We start from the raw sequence: 21143 nt of genomic DNA on the forward strand, positions 1-21143 counted from the left end.
AGGGAAACAGTGCCCTACCAACGCTGTTTACAGTAGAGGTGGGCAGCTGTTGACCTCAACTGAGGATGTCGTCGGGCGGTGGAAGGAGTACTTCGAGGATCTCCTCAATCCCGCTGTCACTTCTTCCATTGAGGAAGCAGAGGATGAGGTATCAGAGGTGGACTCGTCCATCACCCGGGCTGAAGTCACTGAGGTGGTCAAGAAACTCCTCGGTGGCAAGGCACCGGGGGTGGATGAGATCCGCCCTGAGTACCTCAAGTCTCTGGATGTTGTGGGGCTGTCTTGGTTGACACGCCTGTGCAACATCGCGTGGCGGTCGGGGACAGTGCCTCTGGGATGGCAGACCGGGGTGGTGGTCCCTCTTTTTAAGAAGGGGGACCGGAGGGTGTGTTCCAACTATAGGGGGATCACACTTCTCAGCCTCCCCGGGAAAGTCTATGCCAGGGTTCTGGAGAGGAGAATACGGCCGATAGTAGAACCTCGGATTCAGGAGGAACAGTGTGGTTTTCGTCCGGGCCGTGGAACACTGGACCAGCTCTATACCCTCTACAGGGTGTTGGAGGGTTCATGGGAGTTTGCCCAACCAATCCACATGTGTTTTGTGGATTTGGAGAAGGCATTCGACTGTGTCCCTCGCGGCATCTTGTGGAGGGTGCTTGGGGAATATGGGGTCCTGGGTCCTTTGCTAAGGGCTGTCAGGTCCCTGTACAACCGAAGCAGGAGCTTGGTCCGCATTGCCGGCAGTAAGTCAGACTTGTTCCCAGTGCATGTTGGACTCCGGCAGGGCTGCCCTTTGTCACCGGTTCTGTTCGTAATTTTTATGGACAGAATTTCTAGGCGCAGCCAGGGGCCGGAGGGTGTCAGGTTTGGGGACCACACAATTTCGTCTCTGCTTTTTGCAGATGATGTTGTCGTGTTGGCCCCTTCTAACCAGGACCTTCAGCATGCGCTGGGACGGTTTGCAGCCGAGTGTGAAGCGGTGGGGATGAAAATCAGTACCTCCAAATCCGAGGCCATGGTCCTCAGTCGGAAAAGGGTGGCTTGCCCACTTCAGGTTGGTGGAGAGTGCCTGCCTCAAGTGGAGGAGTTTAAGTATCTAGGGGTCTTGTTCACGAGTGAGGGAAGGATGGAACGGGAGATTGACAGACGGATCGGTGCAGCTTCTGCAGTAATGCAGTCGATGTATCGGTCTGTCGTGGTGAAGAAAGAGCTGAGCCGCAAGGCGAAGCTCTCGATTTACCAGTCAATCTACGTTCCTACTCTCACCTATGGTCATGAGCTTTGGGTCATGACCGAAAGGACAAGATCCCGGATACAGGCGGCCGAAATGAGCTTTCTCCGCAGGGTGGCCGGGCGATCCCTTAGAGATAGGGTGAGAAGCTCGGTCACCCGGGAGGAGCTCAGAGTAGAGCCGCTGCTCCTCCACATCGAGAGGGGTCAGCTGAGGTGGCTTGGGCATCTGTTTCGGATGCCTCCGGAACGCCTTCCTGGGAAGGTGTTCCGGTCCCGTCCCACCGGGAGGAGACCCCGGGGAAGACCTAGGACACGCTGGAGGGACTATGTCTCCCGGCTGGCCTGGGAACGCCTCGGTGTCCCCCCGGAAGAGCTGGAGGAAGTGTCTGGGGAGAGGGAAGTCTGGGCATCCCTGCTTAGACTGCTGCCCCCGCGACCCGGCCCCGGATAAGCGGAAGAAGATGGTATGGTATGGAAGAGGTAAGTTATTCATAAATCTATACTAGAATATGACCAACAGGAAGAGGTGAGTCATTCATAAATCTAAACTAGAATATTCCCAACAGGAAGAGGTGAGTCACATATCTAGACTAGAATATGACCAACAGGAAGAAAGCTGCATCACAGATCTAGACTACAATATGACTAATAAGAAAATAGAGGTGTATCACAGATCTAGACTACAATATGACTAATAAGAACATAGCGGTGTATCACAGATCTAGACTACAATATGACTAATAAGAACGTAGTGGTGTATCACAGATCTAGACTACAATATGACTAATAAGAACGTAGAGGTGTATCACAGATCTAGACTACAATATGACTAATAAGAACATAGAGGTGTATCACAGATCTAGACTACAATATGACTAATAAGAAAATAGAGGTGTATCACAGATCTAAACTACAATATGACTAATAAGAACATAGAGGTGTATCACAGATCTTGACTACAATATGAGTAACAGCAAGAGAGGTGTGTCGCAGATCTAGACAGACCACAACATCACTAATAGAGCTCCTAAACTGTTTGGTGCCCATTACAACGGACTCACAGATCTGCATTCAGTCACGTCTCACTGGGAAGACTGACAGATCTGGGTCACACTGGCAGAAAGACACCCTGACACTAGAATGTCTCTCTCTCTCTCAGTGTGTCTCTCAATTCAATTTCATTTGAAAGGGCTTGATTGGCATGGGAAACATATGTCAACCTCCCAAACATTGCCAAGCAGGTGGAAAATAAGAAAGACGTAATAAACACAATGTTTCTAAAACTCTCTGTGTTTGTCTTGTTTTCTCTCTCTCTCTCTCTCTCTCTTAGGATCTTTCTGTTTTCACAGTGTTTTCTGTTGGCAGCGAGTCCTCCATCCCTCTGTCCGGCAGTGATCAGAGTGAACAGGGTGTCTGCTACCGCAATGTGTCAGCCTGATTTATGCATACATATTGGATGGAGCCACCACTGATGATTTCTTCACTCATACATTTTTAGGGATCTGAGTCAAAGAACATTGTGAGGGAGTCAGTTAAGTAGTTCAGCATTCAAATGTAATTATTTTGCTGTAATAGGTTATAGCTTTGGTTAAAAAGTAGAAAACATTCAATCGACTTTCATTCTGGTTTAATATTGTCTAGGGTCTATTTGAATGCGTCAGCCTCTATCGTTCTGTCCCTGAGCAAAGCAGTTAACCCTAAATGCTTCCCAGATCGAGATGCAAATGACAATGTCTTCTCAGTCAGCTTACCAAGATATCCTTGAAACATTGATTGAAACAACACTTGGTCAAAGCTTTCGGAACAGTAGGGACTGCACTAGCTCACAGCCTATTATTTTGGCAGACATGGTTGTTTATTTGTAGGACACAACCTTAGGCAAAGGTAACTGGCTTTTCAACAGGCAAAACCAGAGGGTATGAAACCAGTGCTTTCTGGCTGCTAATCTGGATACATTCTCCATTGCTGAAAACTGGTCATCCAGACTCGCTACTTTTGGTGGAGGCCAAATTCAAGATGTATCATAACACGAAGTGTTTGATTCCCACGGGCGACCAGTATGAAAAAGTAGGAACATGTATGAAATTCATGCATATCAGTCATTTTATTTGTTCTGGTTAAGGGCATCTGCAAAATGTCTTAAATGTAAAAATGTAAAAGTGAGGAGGGGATGAGAGAAAGGGGTGGTCCATGGGACACATTATCCCAGCACACATGTTCCAGATCATCACCAGTGTTAACCTGTTTTAGTGCCCAGTCACCTCGGGGCTGTTCAATCACACTTTCCAGACTTGTACTGACCAGTGATGATTCATCACAGCTGTTTCTGCAGTGAAGGCAGAATAAATAGTATAGGAGGTAAATGGCCCAGGACCCTAAAAACAGATGGGGACAAATATATAGACACCCTTGCAGTTTTATTAAATAATTTGACATTAAATTTGATTTTGAAATAATTAAATAAAAACTTCTGGATGCCTGGTTATAGATTTTCAACATTACAGAAAAATAATCATAGCTTTGATTAACTATTAACTACACAACTTCAAATTAAAAATGAGAAATATTTAAAAAAGCTACTTATAGTATCTCACAGAAGTGAGTACACCCCTAAAATATTTGAGTATATCTTTTCATGTGACAATACTGAAAAAATGAAAAGTAGCGAGTGTACAGCTTGTATAACAGTGAAAATTTGCTGTCCCCTCAAAATAACTCACACACAGCCATTAATGTCTAAACCGCTGGCAACAAAAGTGAGTACACTCCTAAGTGAAAATGTCCTAATTGGGCCTAATTAGCCATTTTCTCTCCCCGGTGTCATGTGATTCGTTTGTGTTACAAGGTCTCAGATCTGAACGGGGAGCAGGTGTGTTAAATTTGGTGTTATCGCTCTCACACTCCCTCATACTGGTCACTGGAAGTTCAACATGGCACCTCATGGCAAAGAACTCTCTGAGGATCTGAAAAAAATTATTGTTTTCTACATAAAAATGGCAAAGGCTATAAGAAGATGGCCAAGAACCTGAAACTGTGCTGCAGCACGGTGGCCAAGACCATACAGTGGTTTAACAGGACAGGTTTCACTCAGAACAGGCCTCGCCCATGGTCGACCAAAGAAGTTGAGTGCACGTGCTCAGTGTCATATCCAGAGGTTGTCTTTAGGAAATAGACGTATGAGTGCTGCCAGCATTGCTCACTTTTGTTGCCAGCGGTTTAGACATTAATGGCTGTGTGTTGTGTTATTTTGAGGGGACAGCAAATTTACACTGTTATACAAGCTGTACACTCACTACTTTACATTGTAGCAAAGTGTCATTTCTTCCGTGTTGTCACATGAAGTATTTACCAAAATGTGAGGGGTGTACCCACTTTTGTGAGATACTGTAGATGGCACAATGACTCCCTACCCTGTAGGGGTGTAACGATATGCAGAAGTCACGGTTTGGTACGTACAGAAAATTGTAAGTCATGTCCAGTACGATTCGGGTAAAGTGAAAAAAGAAAATGCCAAGCATCTTATTTTATTTTGAAGTTAGAAACTTTGCCCTTTACCACGGTATTTAAAGCATGCAATAGGCTGGATTTATTTCAGTAAAAAAAACAATAACAGCATTTTGCAATTACTCACCGGTCAGAAAGTGGTCCCGCACCAATGCCCGATAGAGAATGACGTTCCGAAAAACTATGTGAAAAATAGAATTACCTGTTCCAAAAAGAGCTAACTCAGAGTTTGACATTATTCTTAGTCTTGCTAATGTTAGATTTGGGTTCCTGGTTGCTAACTAATAGTTTAGCATGTTTTGTTTTTCCACGGTTCCGAAATCGTACTGACCGTGACTTCCATCACTTGAACAGAAATTGAGTGAACAGGTTGTTAGCAGCCAGAAGGTCTGCCATCGTTTGAGGAGTGGCAGCCGTTTGTCATAGTGATGCCACTGGAGGAGAAAAGGGGGCAGCGGCTCCATTTGACCAATAGAAATTCAGCATGAGGATGCAATTAAATATACAACAAAAAATATTTCTTGTGAATGAATATTGTGAAACACTATCATTCCACTATTACTGCAAATACAATATATTATGGGGATTTTCTGATATTATAATGTAAAAATTCTACAAAATGCCCCTTTTAGGCAAACCCACTAAACACAATGTCAGCTGTGTTGGTAGGACATAGCTGTCTTACCAACAAAACCAAACATCACTGTCAGTTAATTGCTGCCAGACAGACAGCCAGCTATACAACAATTCTGCTGAAAAAAGTAAACACAAAAATACAACAAAAATATAAATAGAAACAAACAACAAATTTGAATTGCTGATTTATCAAATGTAAAATAAGGGGCCAGGTGGAAAAGTTTGGAAACCCCTGCCTTAAAAGGAATACTGTAGTGAACTATTAACAAAAAGAGCAAGGGTGTTTTAATATCTGTCTGCATCTGTGAAACTACCAGTGGGTATATACAGCATAAACAAACAGTATATGCAAATCAATGCATGACATACACAACAATACATTGTATGTACACCAGACGAGCTATGCACACATTGGTCACATTCAAATTCACCCCCTTTCAACAACAGAACTTACCGGATGATGTCCTTGTGCCCATTGCGTGCAGCGAGGTGCAGCGGCGTGTTGAAGGCCGAGTCCGTGGGCTCCTTCCTATCGCCCTCCAACAGAGCCACCACCATGTTACTGCTCAACAACAGCTGGGCCACCTAAGTAGAGCAGGGGGAGGGAGGTCAACGAGTCAGGAAGAAGTTTACAACGTCAGGAAAGACCGGAGAGCAGAAAAGGAAAGTGAAAATTAATAAGGGAGAGGTAGAAAGTGAGAGAGGGAGAAGGAGAGATGCGTGTGATGAGTATAGACTGCAGCTGTGCCAAGACATGCACATATACACACACACTTGACAGTTTTAGGAGTGTTATATGATCTTAGTAGCTGGGAGGTGGGCCGCAAGGTGAGTATGAGCTAATGACAGTAAGCAGCCCCTACATCTGGCCCAGACACACCGGACGACACCGGCATCTGGCCCAGACACACCGGACGACACCGGCATCTGGCCCAGACACACCGGACGACACCGGCATCTGGCCCAGACACACCGGACGACACCGGCATCTGGCCCACACACACCGGACGACACCGACATCTGGCCCACACACACCGGACGACACCGACATCTGGCCCACACACACCGGACGACACCGTCATCTGGCCCACACACACCGGACGACACCGACATCTGGCCCACACACCGGACGACACCGTCATCTGGCCCACACACACCGGACGACACCGACATCTGGCCCACACACACCGGACGACACCGACATCTGGCCCACACACACCGGACGACACCGACATCTGGCCCACACACACCGGACGACACCGTCATCTGGCCCACACACCGGACGACACCGTCATCTGGCCCACACACCGGACGACACCGTCATCTGGCCCACACACCGGACGACACCGTCATCTGGCCCACACACTGGACGACACCGTCATCTGGCCCACACACCGGACGACACCGTCATCTGGCCCACACACCGGACGACACCGTCATCTGGCCCACACACCGGACGACACCGTCATCTGGCCCACACACCGGACGACACCGTCATCTGGCCCACACACCGGACGACACCGTCATCTGGCCCACACACCGGACGACACCGTCATCTGGCCCACACACCGCATGACACCGACATCTAGCCCACACACCGGACGACACCGTCATCTGGCCCACACACCGGACGACACCGTCATCTGGCCCACACACCGGACGACACCGTCATCTGGCCCACACACCGGACGACACCGTCATCTGGCCCACACACCGGACGACACCGTCATCTGGCCCACACACCGCATGACACCGACATCTAGCCCACACACCGGACGACACCGTCATCTGGCCCGCAATCTTGATGACACCACAACTCTCACTGGATAGCTGCAGCTGGACCTCTGGAGCTCAGCAGGTATTACATATTACATATTAAAATGAAATGTATATGGCGAGAGGGAGAGGTCGAGAGAAGCAGAGAGAGAAAAATAGCAAAGCAGAGGCCAAGACCAGCTGCACCTGCCACACCCTGGTGGCACCCCAACACAGCAGCTGATGCCCAGACACAAACACACGCACCCACACCACAGAGAGGTCATTGGATGGCAGAGCCTGTGTCAGCACGCTAAAGATATCCCAGTGAAATTTAAATCAATTCGGTGGGGAGGATAGTACTTACAGGCTAACTCTTACTGTAGCCAAACACGCAGACAAAAACAAAGCCGCTGACCAACCCAGCTCTCAGTAACCTGCCAATAAGTCCACTCCAGACCACATCCTGATGAAGAGGACTGAAAGATGGGGGGATTTTCCTACCAGTACAGGGGAGTGGCTTTGTCCACGTATTACATTTAGGAGGACCAAAAATTGCCACAAAGATAAAACTAAAAACTAGGAAAAAGGCTTAGGTGTTAGTTGTTGGGGTAAGCCGATCAAGGTAAGAATTATGTTAGGGTTAAGTTAAATTTAAAGTAAATTTAGGGTTATGTATTAATTTAGGGTAGGGTTCAAGAAGACATGATTTGAATTAGATCTATAATCCTGCTTCCAAAAAAGTTGGGACGCTATGTAAAATGGAAAAAAAAAAGTGTTAAGAGAGAACATATCAAAGGTTGAAACTGTAAATGTTTATTGTTCCTTGAAAAACATATGCCCGCTTTGAATTTGATGCCAGCAACAAGCTGGGACGGGGCAACAAAAGACTGGAAAGGTGGTTTAATGGAAAAAAGAACCTGGTGGAACATCTCACAACTAATTAGGTTAACTGGCAACAGGTCAGTGACATGATTGGGTATAAAAAGATAATTCCAAAGAGGATGAGTCTTTCAGAAGTAAAGATGGAGAGGGGTTCACCAGTCTGTGAAAGACTGCGCAAAGACTTTGGGGATCTCATTCTATGGTCCATAATATAATTAAAAGATTGAAAAAATCCAGAGAAATCTCTGTCTGCAAGGGACAAGGCCGAAAAACCAATATTGGATGGCCGTGATCTTTGAGCCCTCAGGCGGCACTGCATTAGACACGATTCTTCAACAAACAGACACAATTCTTTATTGGAAATCACTGCATGGGCTCAGAAACACTTCTGAAAACCACTGCCTGTGAACTTTGTTGCTGCATCCACAAATGCAAGTTAAAAGTCAACCATGCAAAGAAACCAGATATAAACAAGATCCAAATGCCAGCACCTTCTCCGGGCCAGAGTTAACTTAAGATGGACTGAGGCGAAGTGGAAAACAGTCCTGTGGTCTGACGAATCAACATTTGAAATTATTTTTGGGAATCATGGACACGGTGTCCTCTAGTCGGAGAGGGACCATCCGGCTTGTTATCAGTGCACAGTCCAACAGCCAGCATCCGTGATGGTATGGGGGTGCATTAGTGCACATGGCATGGGTGACTTGCCCATTGAAAACATTTGGCGCATTATAAAACACAAAATACAACAAAAGGAGTGATTTAACTGTTGAGCAGCTGAAATCCTGTATCAAGCAAGAATGGGAATAGATTTCACTTTCAAAACTACAGCAATTGGTCTCCTCAGTTCCCAAACACTTCAGACTATTGTTAAGAGAAGAGGTGATGTAACACAGTGGTAAACATGCCCCTATCCCAACATTCTTGAAACGTGTTGCTGGCATCAAATTCAAAATGGACATGTATTTGTTTGGGGGTATGTAAGTTTCCAAAAACACATTTCTCAGTTTCAACATTTGATATGATGTCTTTGTACTATTTTCAAGTAAATGTAGGGACAAATGATTTGCACATCATTGTATTCTGTTTCTTTTTGGAAACAGGGTTGTAGAATGGTGTCCCCACAGGGTAGTAAAATGTGTGCACACTTCTACTTCCCTTGGTTTGACTTCACTTTCTCCTATCCAACTAAATGCTGCTACGGTGCTTCTTGTCTTAGGCACAGCCATTGAAATCCACTCACACAATCTCCATGGTGTTTAAAGGGCTATTGGAGCTGACAAAGTCACATACAAGGCTATTGTGCAATCAGAGTGAAATCTGTGTCTTAAACAGCTAAATTAGTTCAATGGTGCAGGCCTAAACTGCCCAACTGACCATAGCTGCTGCAACAAAATGTACATTTGAGATGGAGAGTGTGAGAGAATGAGCCTGTGAATGTTTATGTAAGAAGAGGAGGAAGAAACCGAGAGGAAGGGGGGAGAGAAAAACAAGAACCACTGAGAGCAAAGAGGGAGAGAGAGAAAGAAGAGAATGTGCTTGAGTGAAAGAATCAGCACGCACAAAGGTGCCAACGTTTGATTTATATATGATTTACATATTTCAGTATTTACAGCTAGAAGACTATATTCAAACATCACAAATGATAAATCAACATGAATTACCCACATGAATTACCCACAGAAAACACAGAATCAGCAGAATATTAAATAAAACTTTGAATTTAGCATTGTAGGCTATTAGGTGGTTAGCTTTCCTTTAGTAATATGAAGCGGCTAGCTCAGGTTAGACAGGATGAAATTGAGATAGGCCATTGAGATATTGAGATAGGGCCATTGCAAAATGTTAATTTTGTGGTGAATATATATATTTTTTAATGGATTTCTAATGTGCCTTTTTAATGTGCCTGGGGTCATTTACTTAGGCAACCAGTTTTTTGGATGAAATGTCCTGTGACTGGTAACGTTCATATTGCCGTTGATTGTAACAAGAACCCTAGGCCCAGTGGAAGCCAAACAGCCTGTGGGGGTTGATAAACAACATTGGCAATTGGATTGGCACCAGTGCTTTGGTTAGATGCACACCGTCAGACAATCAAAATCAGTTTTAAAGTTTGAATAATGTCTCTAGCTCATACAGTGTAGAAATCCTAAAATAGCCTAGATAATACAACTGGCACCTTGTTTAAATAGGTAACAATATTTTGATGTCAAGTAAACCCTAACCCTTTATTTTGGAATTTAACTTGCAGGTGCCTGCAATATCACAATCATTAATTCAATGGGTTTAAAAAGAAAATAAAGGACTAATTCCCCTATTTTTGTTCTTTGTGTATCACAATGAACGTGGAGAAGAAAAAGTAAACCAGAGGATTGTCTGAGGAGGTCAGACAGAGGATATTAGCCAAGCTTGGACAATCTCAAGGCTACAAGTCCATCACTAGAGACCTTGATGTTCCTGTTTCCACAGTACATAATGTTATCAAGAAGTTTAAGGCCCTTGCTACTGTAGTCATCCTCCCTGGACGTGGCCGCTAAGGAAAAACTAATGGAGGATTCAAGTAAAGGATTGTTTGAATGGTGAAAACACCCCTATCCATTGACACAGATTCAAGCTGACCTTCATTCACAAGATACAACAGTTTCAACTTACACCATCTATCTCCAATTCAATGAAAGGGGGTTATATGATAGGAGACCTAGGAGGACCTGATAAGACTGGTTGAAATTTGCCAAAACACATCTGAACATGAAACAGTCTTTCTGGGAGAATTAAAGCCCAAATGAAAGCTTTTTAATAATGCACATCAACTCTATGTTAACCGACAACAAAATGACACCTCTTAAGAAAAGAACACCTTCCCCACAGTGAAACGTGGAGGTACAGTGATGTTCTGGAGTTGCTTTGCTGCCTCTGGTACTGGGTGGGTTCCTTGAACGTGGCATCATGAAATCAGGAGAATACCAGGGCACAATGTCAAAGCCATTGTCAGAAAGGTGTCTCTGTCAAACATCATGGGTCTTCGAGCAGGACAATGACCTGGACTGTTCTGAAGCGGCCAGCAATGAGTCCAAGTCGGAATCCCATTGCAAACTTAAGGAGAGACCTAAAAACAACAGCTGAGAGAAGAAACCCTCTGTGGAAACTGGAGAAACTTGAAGAAAGGTGGGCCAAACTGACAGAGGTGTTGGAAGCTCATCTACGACTGTAGGAAGCGCCTTTTGGACGGTATTTTTCAAACAAACTCTGATAAATAATGTTGAGTAAAATGTATTAATCGATTTGTTAATTAGGTCTGCACGATTAAGCAAAATCATAATTAATCGCGGTTTGAATATTTTAAATTTCTAACATGCAGAAAGCTGCGATTTTGGCTTTTTATTTCATTTGTATAAATTATTAAAATATTTTTACTGGTGTGCCCTCCTTGCTATAATGATATTTGTATTTGTATAACATTTATTAGGACTTGGTTCCCAGAATCCATTTGTCCTAATTACAAATAATTATTATTAAAAAAGGTTGGAGCCTGGCAAGCGAACGGCATGATTGTGTCAGTCAAAACATCTACAAGCGCTCTTACAACATGTCCTCCAGTATGTTTTGCTATTTTAGTACAATAAACATTTACAATTCAAATGTCCAGCTGTATATCTCCAATAGAGTGTACTGTGAAGGAGTAGGGAGAGGAAGAGGAGCGATGAAAAAAATGAACCCAGAGGACAATGAGAGACTAGGGATGATTTGGTGCCGAAAAATTATTAATCTTCTGTTGTTTATAAATATTTCGGTTTCCAGAGTGATGTCACAAATTAATGTAATATGCAAAACCTGTTAGACGGTGGTTGGAACAACACGTGGCAACACAACAAACTTATTTCAACACCTGAGACAGCGCCACAGGGGCCTGAGACAGCGCCACAGGGGCCTGAGACAGCGCCACAGGGGCCTGAGACAGCGCCACAGGGGCCTGAGACAGCGCCACAGGGGCCTGAGACAGCGCCACAGGGGCCTGAGACAGCGCCACAGGGGCCTGAGACAGCGCCACAGGGGCCTGAGACAGTGCCACAGGGACTTGCATGAATAATGCATGTGGAAGAAGTCTCTTGACAAACCCAAAAATAAATCCCAAACCCAGCCCAGCCCAGCCAAATAATCATCAATAATCAGAGGCGGTGGAACGGTTTTATGACGGGGGTGCAGGATTTCCTATTTTAATGGGCATATTAGTACTAAAGACATAATTTAACTCTAAATATGCAGTCATACCAATTAATGATGAATTGATCAACAACAGGTAATTTTATATTTATTAGTCCATAGCAAAAGTGGAAAACTAGCCTATAGAACAAAAGAAAATGACCTAACAAAATTATTCTAACAAAAAAACATTGCCTACAGGCTATAAACATTCACAAAAGTGGATCATCCCTTTTGAAAAAGCAGGTTGGAGACATTTGCAACAGACGTGAAAAATGCAGTAACTTCATTAGTAATCATAAAAATATATAACAGTAAAAAATAAACGCTGAAAAACAATTAGATTAACCTATATGCTTTCCGATAAAATATATAGGCCGTAGGCATATACACTAAACACAACGTCCTAACAAAATTATTTGAATGTGCATTTTAAGCTGTACCCTACTCATTTTCCACTGAATTGAATTTGTTCCCAACAGTAGCGCAACTGTATTTATTCGGTTTACATGTTCAGACAAAATACTTCCAACTATGCATTACTTTGAATATTTTACTTTGTATTTTATTTTGGAGGCGCTGAGGCAGGGGTACTGTCGAACCACACAAACCCCGACTTCTGTCGTCCTGGTCAATAATCCCTTTGCTCATTTACAAGTGTCACTAAATATGAGAAGAGCTCACTGAGACATAAGGAAATAACAGGGCCAGTCACATATTATTTAGATGTGCTCTAAACCACATCAAATGGACATGTTAATTGTTGTTTATCATATTGCAAGTAAAATCGCAATGTCTAGCAAAAAAATATATTTTTGTCAATATTGTGCAGCCCTATCATCAATGCCATTTCTGTTTATTTTCTGATTTACAACCCCGTTTTGCAAAAAAAGACTTGACGCTGTGTAAAATGGAAATAAAAAGAGAATGCAAAGATGTGCAAATCATTTTAACCCTACATTCAATAGAAAATAGGACACATGTTTTGGGCCATGACTGTAGTGTTCTCCAAAGGGATTGTATTTGACCAACTGTAACCACTGATGGTCCTACACGGTTAAAACCACAGCACCTACACACAGCTGCAATGGGGGAACACACACACAAACACACACACACACACACACACACACACACACACACACACACACACACACACACACACACACACACACACACACACACACACACACACACACACACACACACACACACACACACACACACACACACACACACACACACACACACACACACACACACACACACACACACACAGTCTTACCTTAACTCTGCCAAACTCACAGGCCAGGTCTAGGGGTGTCTTCTTGGCTTTATTGATCAGACAGGGGTTGGACTGATGCTGCAGCAGCATCTCAGACTGAGAAACACCAACAGACAGACAGAAGTCAAAAACACACCGATGTAGATACGAATGCACCAATTTATTTGATTGGAGGTACACAACTCCCATCTTGTCATCATGCATCCGACATGTGAGAACCGCTACACCAGTTTATTTACAGTGGTTAGCGATAGGGTTGTCAGACAAATTACTGCCCAAAGCTAGTTTAAATTGTAGCTCAGCAACACACTGCACCAGGCATCACAGCCAGTCATTCACCGTTGATTTCAGGCTACAGCAGCCAGCTGTGGTATTCAAGACGAGGCGAATTTAGGAGCGCAAACAGATAACTGCCAAACATTAAAAAAGGGTTAATTGTTATTAGTGAGTTATCAGTGAGCCAATGAATAGCTAGTTAATAAGAACAAACTCACATACTTTCGCTAATTAAATCAGGAATAGCCCCTAAATTACGATGAACCCTTTTTTATGTCAGACCTTTATTCATTTGTAAATTAACTTCCTCTTGAACACCAGAGTGCTCTAATAACATTAGCTAATGGTTGCCTGCTTGTGTAACCTCTAGCAGGTGGCACTTCATAAAGCAGGCGTATGAACACGAACTAACACAGGAATGAACAAAAACGACATACATAGAGTATATCCAGTCAGAAGCCCTCATGTATTTTACAGAGAAACAGGGCCATAGGGGAGTATGTGGGGCTTGTTTATGTGGATGTGGTCATGCAGATAGTATTGCAAGCCAGGGAGATGACGTAAGATGTTTCCATCAGCACCTGGTGTTGCAGTGTCCAAGGCCGGCCTAATACATCGCATGGTTACGACACCAAGGACACATTTTTTAATGGGAATCTGACACTCCAGCCAGCCCGTTCATTCGGCTCAGGGAATACCCAGGACTACTCACTGGTAATCGTTTACAAACACCGATAAAGGCTTTTCAAAACGCAACGTGTTAGAAATAGGCCTTGAAAACAATCATCATTGACTAATGAAACATGGCAATGTTTGTAGGCTGGTTCCTCAGTAATCTCCCAGCAGTATCACATAAAGCCCGAACCTTAAACAAACAGCTGTTCTTTCATCACTCTATGTGTTGTTAAGAGATCCATTAACGATGGGGGGAGAAGGGGGGCGGGGGGGGGACAAAGTGAAGGCCCCTAATCCTCCCAAACCTGATCACCCCCCACCTCCGGAATCCCCCTCATCATCATCACACACTTAACAGCCCTCATCCTGCCTCTTGGTAACACCTCGTCTAAGAGTGTAGCCCTGACGGAGCCACGCCTGCTCTGTAAGGGCCTGTGGGCACTGACCACGTCGTAGTGTCCATACTGTGCGGCCAGGTGCAGGGGGATGTGTCCGTCCTGGGAGACGCCGTTGACTCCCGCACCGGATCGGAGCAGCATGAGGACTGAGTCGGACTTGCCCTGCCACGCCGCATAGTGGAGAGGACGCATACCTGCAGGGGGACATCCAGGACTGGTCATACTTTGTTGGGGAGAGGGTGGGATGACGGGCAGGGCGGAGAGGACGGGCAGGCTGAGAGAAAGGGCCGACAGAGGGGACGGGCAGGCTGAGAGGACGGGCAGGCTGGAGAGGACGGGCAGGCTGGAGAGGACGGGCAGGCTGAGAGGACGGACAGGCAGAGAGGACGGGCAGGCAGAGAGGACGGGCAGGCAGAGAGGACGGGCAGGCAGAGAGGACGGGCAGGCAGAGGGGACGGGCCGACAGAGGGGACGGGCCGACAGAGGGGACGGGCCGACAGAGGGGACGGGCCGACAGAGGGGACGGGCCGACAGAGGGGACGGGCCGACAGAGGGGACGGGCCGACAGAGGGGACGGGCCGACAGAGGGGACGGGCCGACAGAGGGGACGGGCCGACAGAGGGGACGGGCCGACAGAGGGGTTGCACAGGGAGGACATGAGATCACAAGACTAGACAGAGTTAGTAGAACGTACATGCTGAAACGCTGCAGAATCACAAGACAGTGTGATGCGTCACTAATGCAAACAGCTCAGACAATACCCATTTAAGGAAGACGGTTTGATCTGAACTCTGGATGTACACGCTAACAAGAAATCACAAGACGGTGAGCCACTGACAGTCAGAGATTATGTTTGTGCTGACTGAGATCCTCTCTGGGAGGCCTGCTGTCTTTCTAGCGGCCCGGAGAACAGGGAGGGGGCCGTCTCACCATTGCTGTCTTTGATGTCCACAACGGCCTGGGCCTCCAGCAGCATCGCCAGCAACTCCGTTGTTCCGGTGAGAGCCGCATGATGCAGCGCTGAAAACCTGAGGAGCACAACGACACACAGAGAGGGATGAGAGAGGGACGATAGGAAGGAGGATGGGAAGGACGGAATGAAGGAAGGGGGAGAACCGAATGGGATGATGGGGAAGGGGGGGGGGGGGTGAGAGAGAGAGAGAGACAGTACAGAGCACAGAGAAGAACTGGAGTGGCGTAACAGAGACATAGTTGAAAACGGTAGATGCAGCTAAACAAGCGAGGGAGAGAGACAACGAAGGGAAATGGGACCGTTAGCGGCCCACGTCACTGCTATTGACGGGCACCCTGAACCACCCGGCGCCCAGACGGCCACACAGAGCCCAGTAACAGCCCTGTTAAAGTCACACGCTCCTCCTGTCACTACTGAGGATTCAATTAGTCTGCATGTGATCTGACCGTAAAGTGAATGGAAAAACCCCTATCGCCATAGTAGAAAGAGGCCACAACACAGAGCCAGCCGGGCCCAACCAGCGCCCGGCTCTGGGATGAGGGCGGCGTTTTGAGACACGCCTGTTCGGAAGAGGACTCACTACACCCCAGGAGAAGTGAGTAACAGGAAAGAGTATGGAGCTGGAGGCTTCGGCTCAATCAGGACCAGACCCCCCCCCCCCAACATCCTCCTCCTCTTTCTCTGTGTTGTTCGTCTTTATCTGGTTTCAGGAGGAGGGGGGAGGTAGTAAATCCGAAATTAAACCCCCAAGCTGTCTAGGAGGGAGGGTTTAATGCTCCCCCCATCAGGTTTTATGACTGTCATGACACACGTGGGTGTGTGGTGTGTATGTGTGCTCTTGCAGCACTAGACAGAACCAGAATTCCTCAAAAGTCCTGACAAGTGTACAGAAGTAAAACAACCAAAATACTGAGGACATCTTTTCTGGTTCTAACTTCTAGAATGACTAGTTTGGTTTTAGGGACTATTTTGGTCTTAGGGGTTAGGTTTATGGTTAGGGTAGGGTTTGATTTTCAGTGCAAATCTATTGTGTATGGTGAGGAACAGTAACTCTCAATCTCAATTATATAAATTTGATCACTGAGATCATAGACTTGATAAATCATAGAGTTCAATAAACCTCAACCAGCATTGCAGTCATTATCGTAAACAAACTACAAGTATATATTTTGTGTCGTACTTAGGTTTTTGTAAAGTAAAATTTTATAAAATGAAGACAACATTTAAACAGGGTGTATTTTGGTAAAGAAAATATGCATGTTAATATGCTGGAGAAAAAACCTCGGAAAATGTACGACTTCTATGAAACAAAACCCTTTCCCCCAAAACTAGACATTGTAGTCTTTAGAATGAGAGTTTCCTAGCTCAATTTGCTACAGACATGTTAAAACTGGCTCGATGAGGATCACACCAACAGAACGGCCTCCGACATCACCACCCAGTCCAAACACCGAGGATATAAATCTCCTTTTCATACACACCCACCAGCGCACCCGCCCCGGCAATCCCGGCCCAGTCATCAGGCCGCAGACACGCGGCAGACAGGAGAACAGGAAGCTCCCAGACAGTCAGAACGTACAGTAAGTGTGGCGACAGCCCCGAACCATAACTAACCCGACAGAGAGATTACACCCGCCCTGGTCTGTGAGTTCTGGGGGTGGGGGGGTGCCTCAGTTAGTGTTCCCGTTATTTCCTGCCCCTCTGTTATATGAAGGGAGGATGTATGGGGGCACAAATACAACAAAAAACAGACAGCGCCAGGAGCTTCTCAGGGAGTAATGGCGTTGAGGGGGGAGGAGACGACGGGGGGGGACTGTAATCCCTCCGCACAAACCAGCAGCTTGTCTGGGAGGCGATAAAACTAATCTGACATTACAAATGGATGCACGAGGGAAGACAGCACCGCAAACGGGCTAAAGATCGGGACTGTTAAATCAAACGGGCTAACAATCGGGACTGTTAAATCCAACGGGCTAACGATCGGGACGGTGAAATCAAACGGGCTAAGGATCGGGACTGTTAAATCAAACGGGCTAACGATCGGGACGGTGAAATCAAACGGGCTAAGGATCGGGACTGTTAAATCAAACGGGCTAACGATCGGGACGGTGAAATCAAGCACGTTCATCTGCGGGTGGTTATGAAATGACAGACCGTCTCCAGTCCAGTCTACGGAGGACACGACGAAGACAAAGACCCGGGTACCTTTCCACATTGTAAACAGGAAGCAGCCAAGTGTGAGAACGCAACGCTAACCCGTAAATGTGATCCGTTACCAGGAGGCTCATCAGTTAATTTCCTCCTCCCCCCCCCCCCCCCCCGAGTATCTGTACAGCACCATAGTCTGATCTTATCATGTGTCAGCATATTAAAATAACAGAGTTTCAGTAAGCCGCACTCTAGGGCTTCCTGACACTGAAACGCAGTCTGAGGAGACAAGCTTAAGTAGGGCAGACCAGACGAACGGGGGAAATGACATGGATCTTCTGCGTGAATAAAACCAGCTGCTGGGGCCTGGACCAAGCGGGAGCCCCGTGTCTCGCGTGGATGTCCTCCGAGTCTCGGCAATGCCGACGCCCCATCGCTGAGAAGAGTCCGAGACCAGGCTGAGAGGCCTCTCGGACCATGTGAAAACGCGGTGACGTAGGTCCGCCTCGGGGGCCACTTAACCCAGCCAATCCTCCCTCCACGGCGGCGGGGCTCCACTCTCTGTTCCCGGTCCTAATGCAGCAGGGTCTATTTAGGGCCGCGTGGTGAAGGGGGTATTATGTCACTCAGGGGGCCGGGCCCAGCCCTGAAAGAGGGACGTCAGGAGAGGGAAAAGGAGGCGAGAGGCCGGTGCTAAACAATCCCTCCTCTGTCCTCCCCTTCAGCTCTCCCCCCGTGTTCTCCCCCTAGCAGCGGCGGAGAACACTGCTGAAAAGGCTCTGTGTTCAAAGCCACCAGGTCTGTCTTCTCCTCTCCACCACCCCTCCCCGGTCCGTCCTCCTCAACCTCCCACTCCGATGCGCCCTCCTTGTGGTAGGCAAGGGAACAAGGGGCTCTGTGACCTCACAGCTCCGGTGAGAGTGGGGGGGGGGGGGTATTTCAGGACAGAGACAGACAAAGACACACACACACAGAGCTCTGAAGCCAGACCAGGGACAGGGTGACCAGGAGTGAGCCTGGCCCACAGCACCATCCGGTTGAATGACATTCCATCTGACAGTGTCCCATTGCCCAGTGGGACCCGGCCCGGCCAATCCACTGTCTGTCTACCTTGCCGCTGGCTGGGACGGGTCACTGGCGGGCGTCACAGAGGTCAGAGGCTAACTTCCTTAAATGTCTGGGGGCGCTTATCGTCTCAGGCTGCCGGAGTGGCCTGCCCGTGGCCATCTAGGGACGGCATACCTGCATATAGTATGGAGATGAAATGGTTGGGGAACGTGAGACTTAAACCTGCCCGTATCTATAGCACTGGTAAGGCGAGGCCTTTTGGTGCCTTTGGGATCTTACTCGTGTTCCTTTTAGGAGTCAATGGATTTCGTAGGACTGAAAAGATATACAAGGAGTTCTTTACAAGCGCATGTTCAGGCACGCCGTTTTATTTCACTTGAAAAAGCAGCCTTTCAAAAAAACACACCAAAGCATGCACAGACACGCAGCGACACACACACACACAGACAGGCACGCAGCGACACACACACACACAGACACGCACACCCCTCTTACCCACCACAGGGAGCTGTTCTAAAGAACACACAGCTGCAGCAGGTTGGAAACAGAGCAGTGTTCTTCCTTACGCTTTATATTCATGAACAGGTTACAGAAGAAATAAGATTAGGAGATTCGGGCCCATTCGGGGAAGTCTAGGATGACATTTGCTCAGCTTCTGTGCTGATGCTGTCACCCAGGTGTAACTTGAAATTGAACCCATTTGTTCAAGCTTGAATGACAGACTATTAAATGCAGGTTGTCTTTGTGACTTAATTGTACATAAACGGTGGGTATTATGTGATGTTCTGTGTGTTGTGTGGACCCCAGGAAGAGTAACTGCCGGTTTTTGACGGGTCCACCGCTACCACTTTTTCATTGCCGATACCGATTCGGAATTTCCTGAACTCACAGAATCTGACTGTCAATAACAAGCTAGCATCAGCCGGCCGGCATGAAATAGCTGGCATTAGCATAAAGTGGAACTGAAAGGCAAAACCCAACTGTAATATCCTGTTTCGATGTACAGTGGATATAACAAGTCTACACACCCCTGTGAAAATGTAAAAGAATGAGACAAAGATAAATCATGTCAGAACTTTTTCCATTTTTAATGTGACCTATAAAGTGAACAATTCCATTGAAAAACAAACTGAAATCTTTGAGGGGGAAAAATGAAAAATAAAAACCTTACCATAACCTGGTTGCATAAGTGTGCACACCCTTAAAATAATACTTTGTTGAAGCACCTTTAGATTTTATTACAGCACTCAGTCACAAGAAAACAAAAGATGCTAAATGTGTAGGCCGCCGCAGTGTTTGAATGACTTATACGACTGACGTCCACAGAATGGTCGAGTCTCGTCTCAACCCAGCACTTCAACAGCAGTACGTTTAAAAATAGAGAAGACCGACCCGACAAATCTGTCCCCATTCATCCCATGGCATGTCTGTGTGAACCCATTAGCCACGGTGCTCTAGTAGTTGTTTCGATTGAGCCAGAAAGTATAGTTGTGCTGGTAGAGAGATTACACCACAGGCAAAACAACATTAATTGGTGCTCTTATGGTAATAACACGGCAACGCCAACAGTTATGGGATCCATTTCATCACTGTAAACAGGCAGCCCTCCACAACCTGGATGTCGGTCCAGGAAAATGACCGTGTATTACTGATCAGAGGCTCATTCCCATGCTCTGTGAAGAGACCTTCTGGAGGTGGCCATGCTAACCCTGAAGGATGTTCAGGCAGTAAGTTATAACACATTTTAGCTAAGTGTTGTTTAGAATAGCTTGCTAGCAAGCTACCTGCTGATAACTTGCTACCTGCTACCTGCTAGTGTTACACCGTGTTGGCATTTTAAAAATATTTTCTTTTCTTTACGTTTTAAGTAAATGCCTGATTAAGGGAATTGGACGATTGTCACATCCCTATTCAATAAAGCAGCAACTCCAAAGAAATGGCCTACAGGTTATCACAACAATGAGGAGAAATAAATGGTAAAACTTTCGAAAATAATGAAATATTTGGCGGTATTTCTTTTTTATTAAATACCCATGCCGCTGTCTAAAAGTGTCAAAAACTGGTTGCACATTCTGCAATACTAAATGCAAATTTAAACAGTTTGTAT

The 21143-nt window shown here is 46.2% G+C and overlaps 1 protein-coding gene across 8 annotated transcripts in view; it reads right to left on the reverse strand.

Moving 5' to 3' along the window:
- Window positions 1-21143, reverse strand: part of LOC105012910 (caskin-2) — a 71650-nt gene that overhangs the window by 23894 nt on the left and 26613 nt on the right. For 7 of the 8 annotated variants that reach the window (XM_034295246.1, XM_034295244.1, XM_034295245.1 and 4 more), the window contains 4 exons: window positions 15778-15875; window positions 14896-15041; window positions 13499-13594; window positions 5828-5958 (listed from right to left, as the gene is read on the reverse strand). In XM_034295246.1, coding sequence (XP_034151137.1) covers window positions 5828-5958; window positions 13499-13594; window positions 14896-15041; window positions 15778-15875 — 471 coding nt within the window. Of the gene's footprint in view, window positions 1-5827; window positions 5959-13498; window positions 13595-14895; window positions 15042-15777; window positions 15876-21143 lie in introns of those variants that run through there. The other variant, XM_034295251.1, reaches the window with a different exon arrangement.

The sequence above is a fragment of the Esox lucius genome, chromosome 11 (genome assembly GCF_011004845.1).
Source record: "Esox lucius isolate fEsoLuc1 chromosome 11, fEsoLuc1.pri, whole genome shotgun sequence".
Classification (NCBI taxonomy): Eukaryota; Metazoa; Chordata; class Actinopteri; order Esociformes; family Esocidae; genus Esox; species Esox lucius.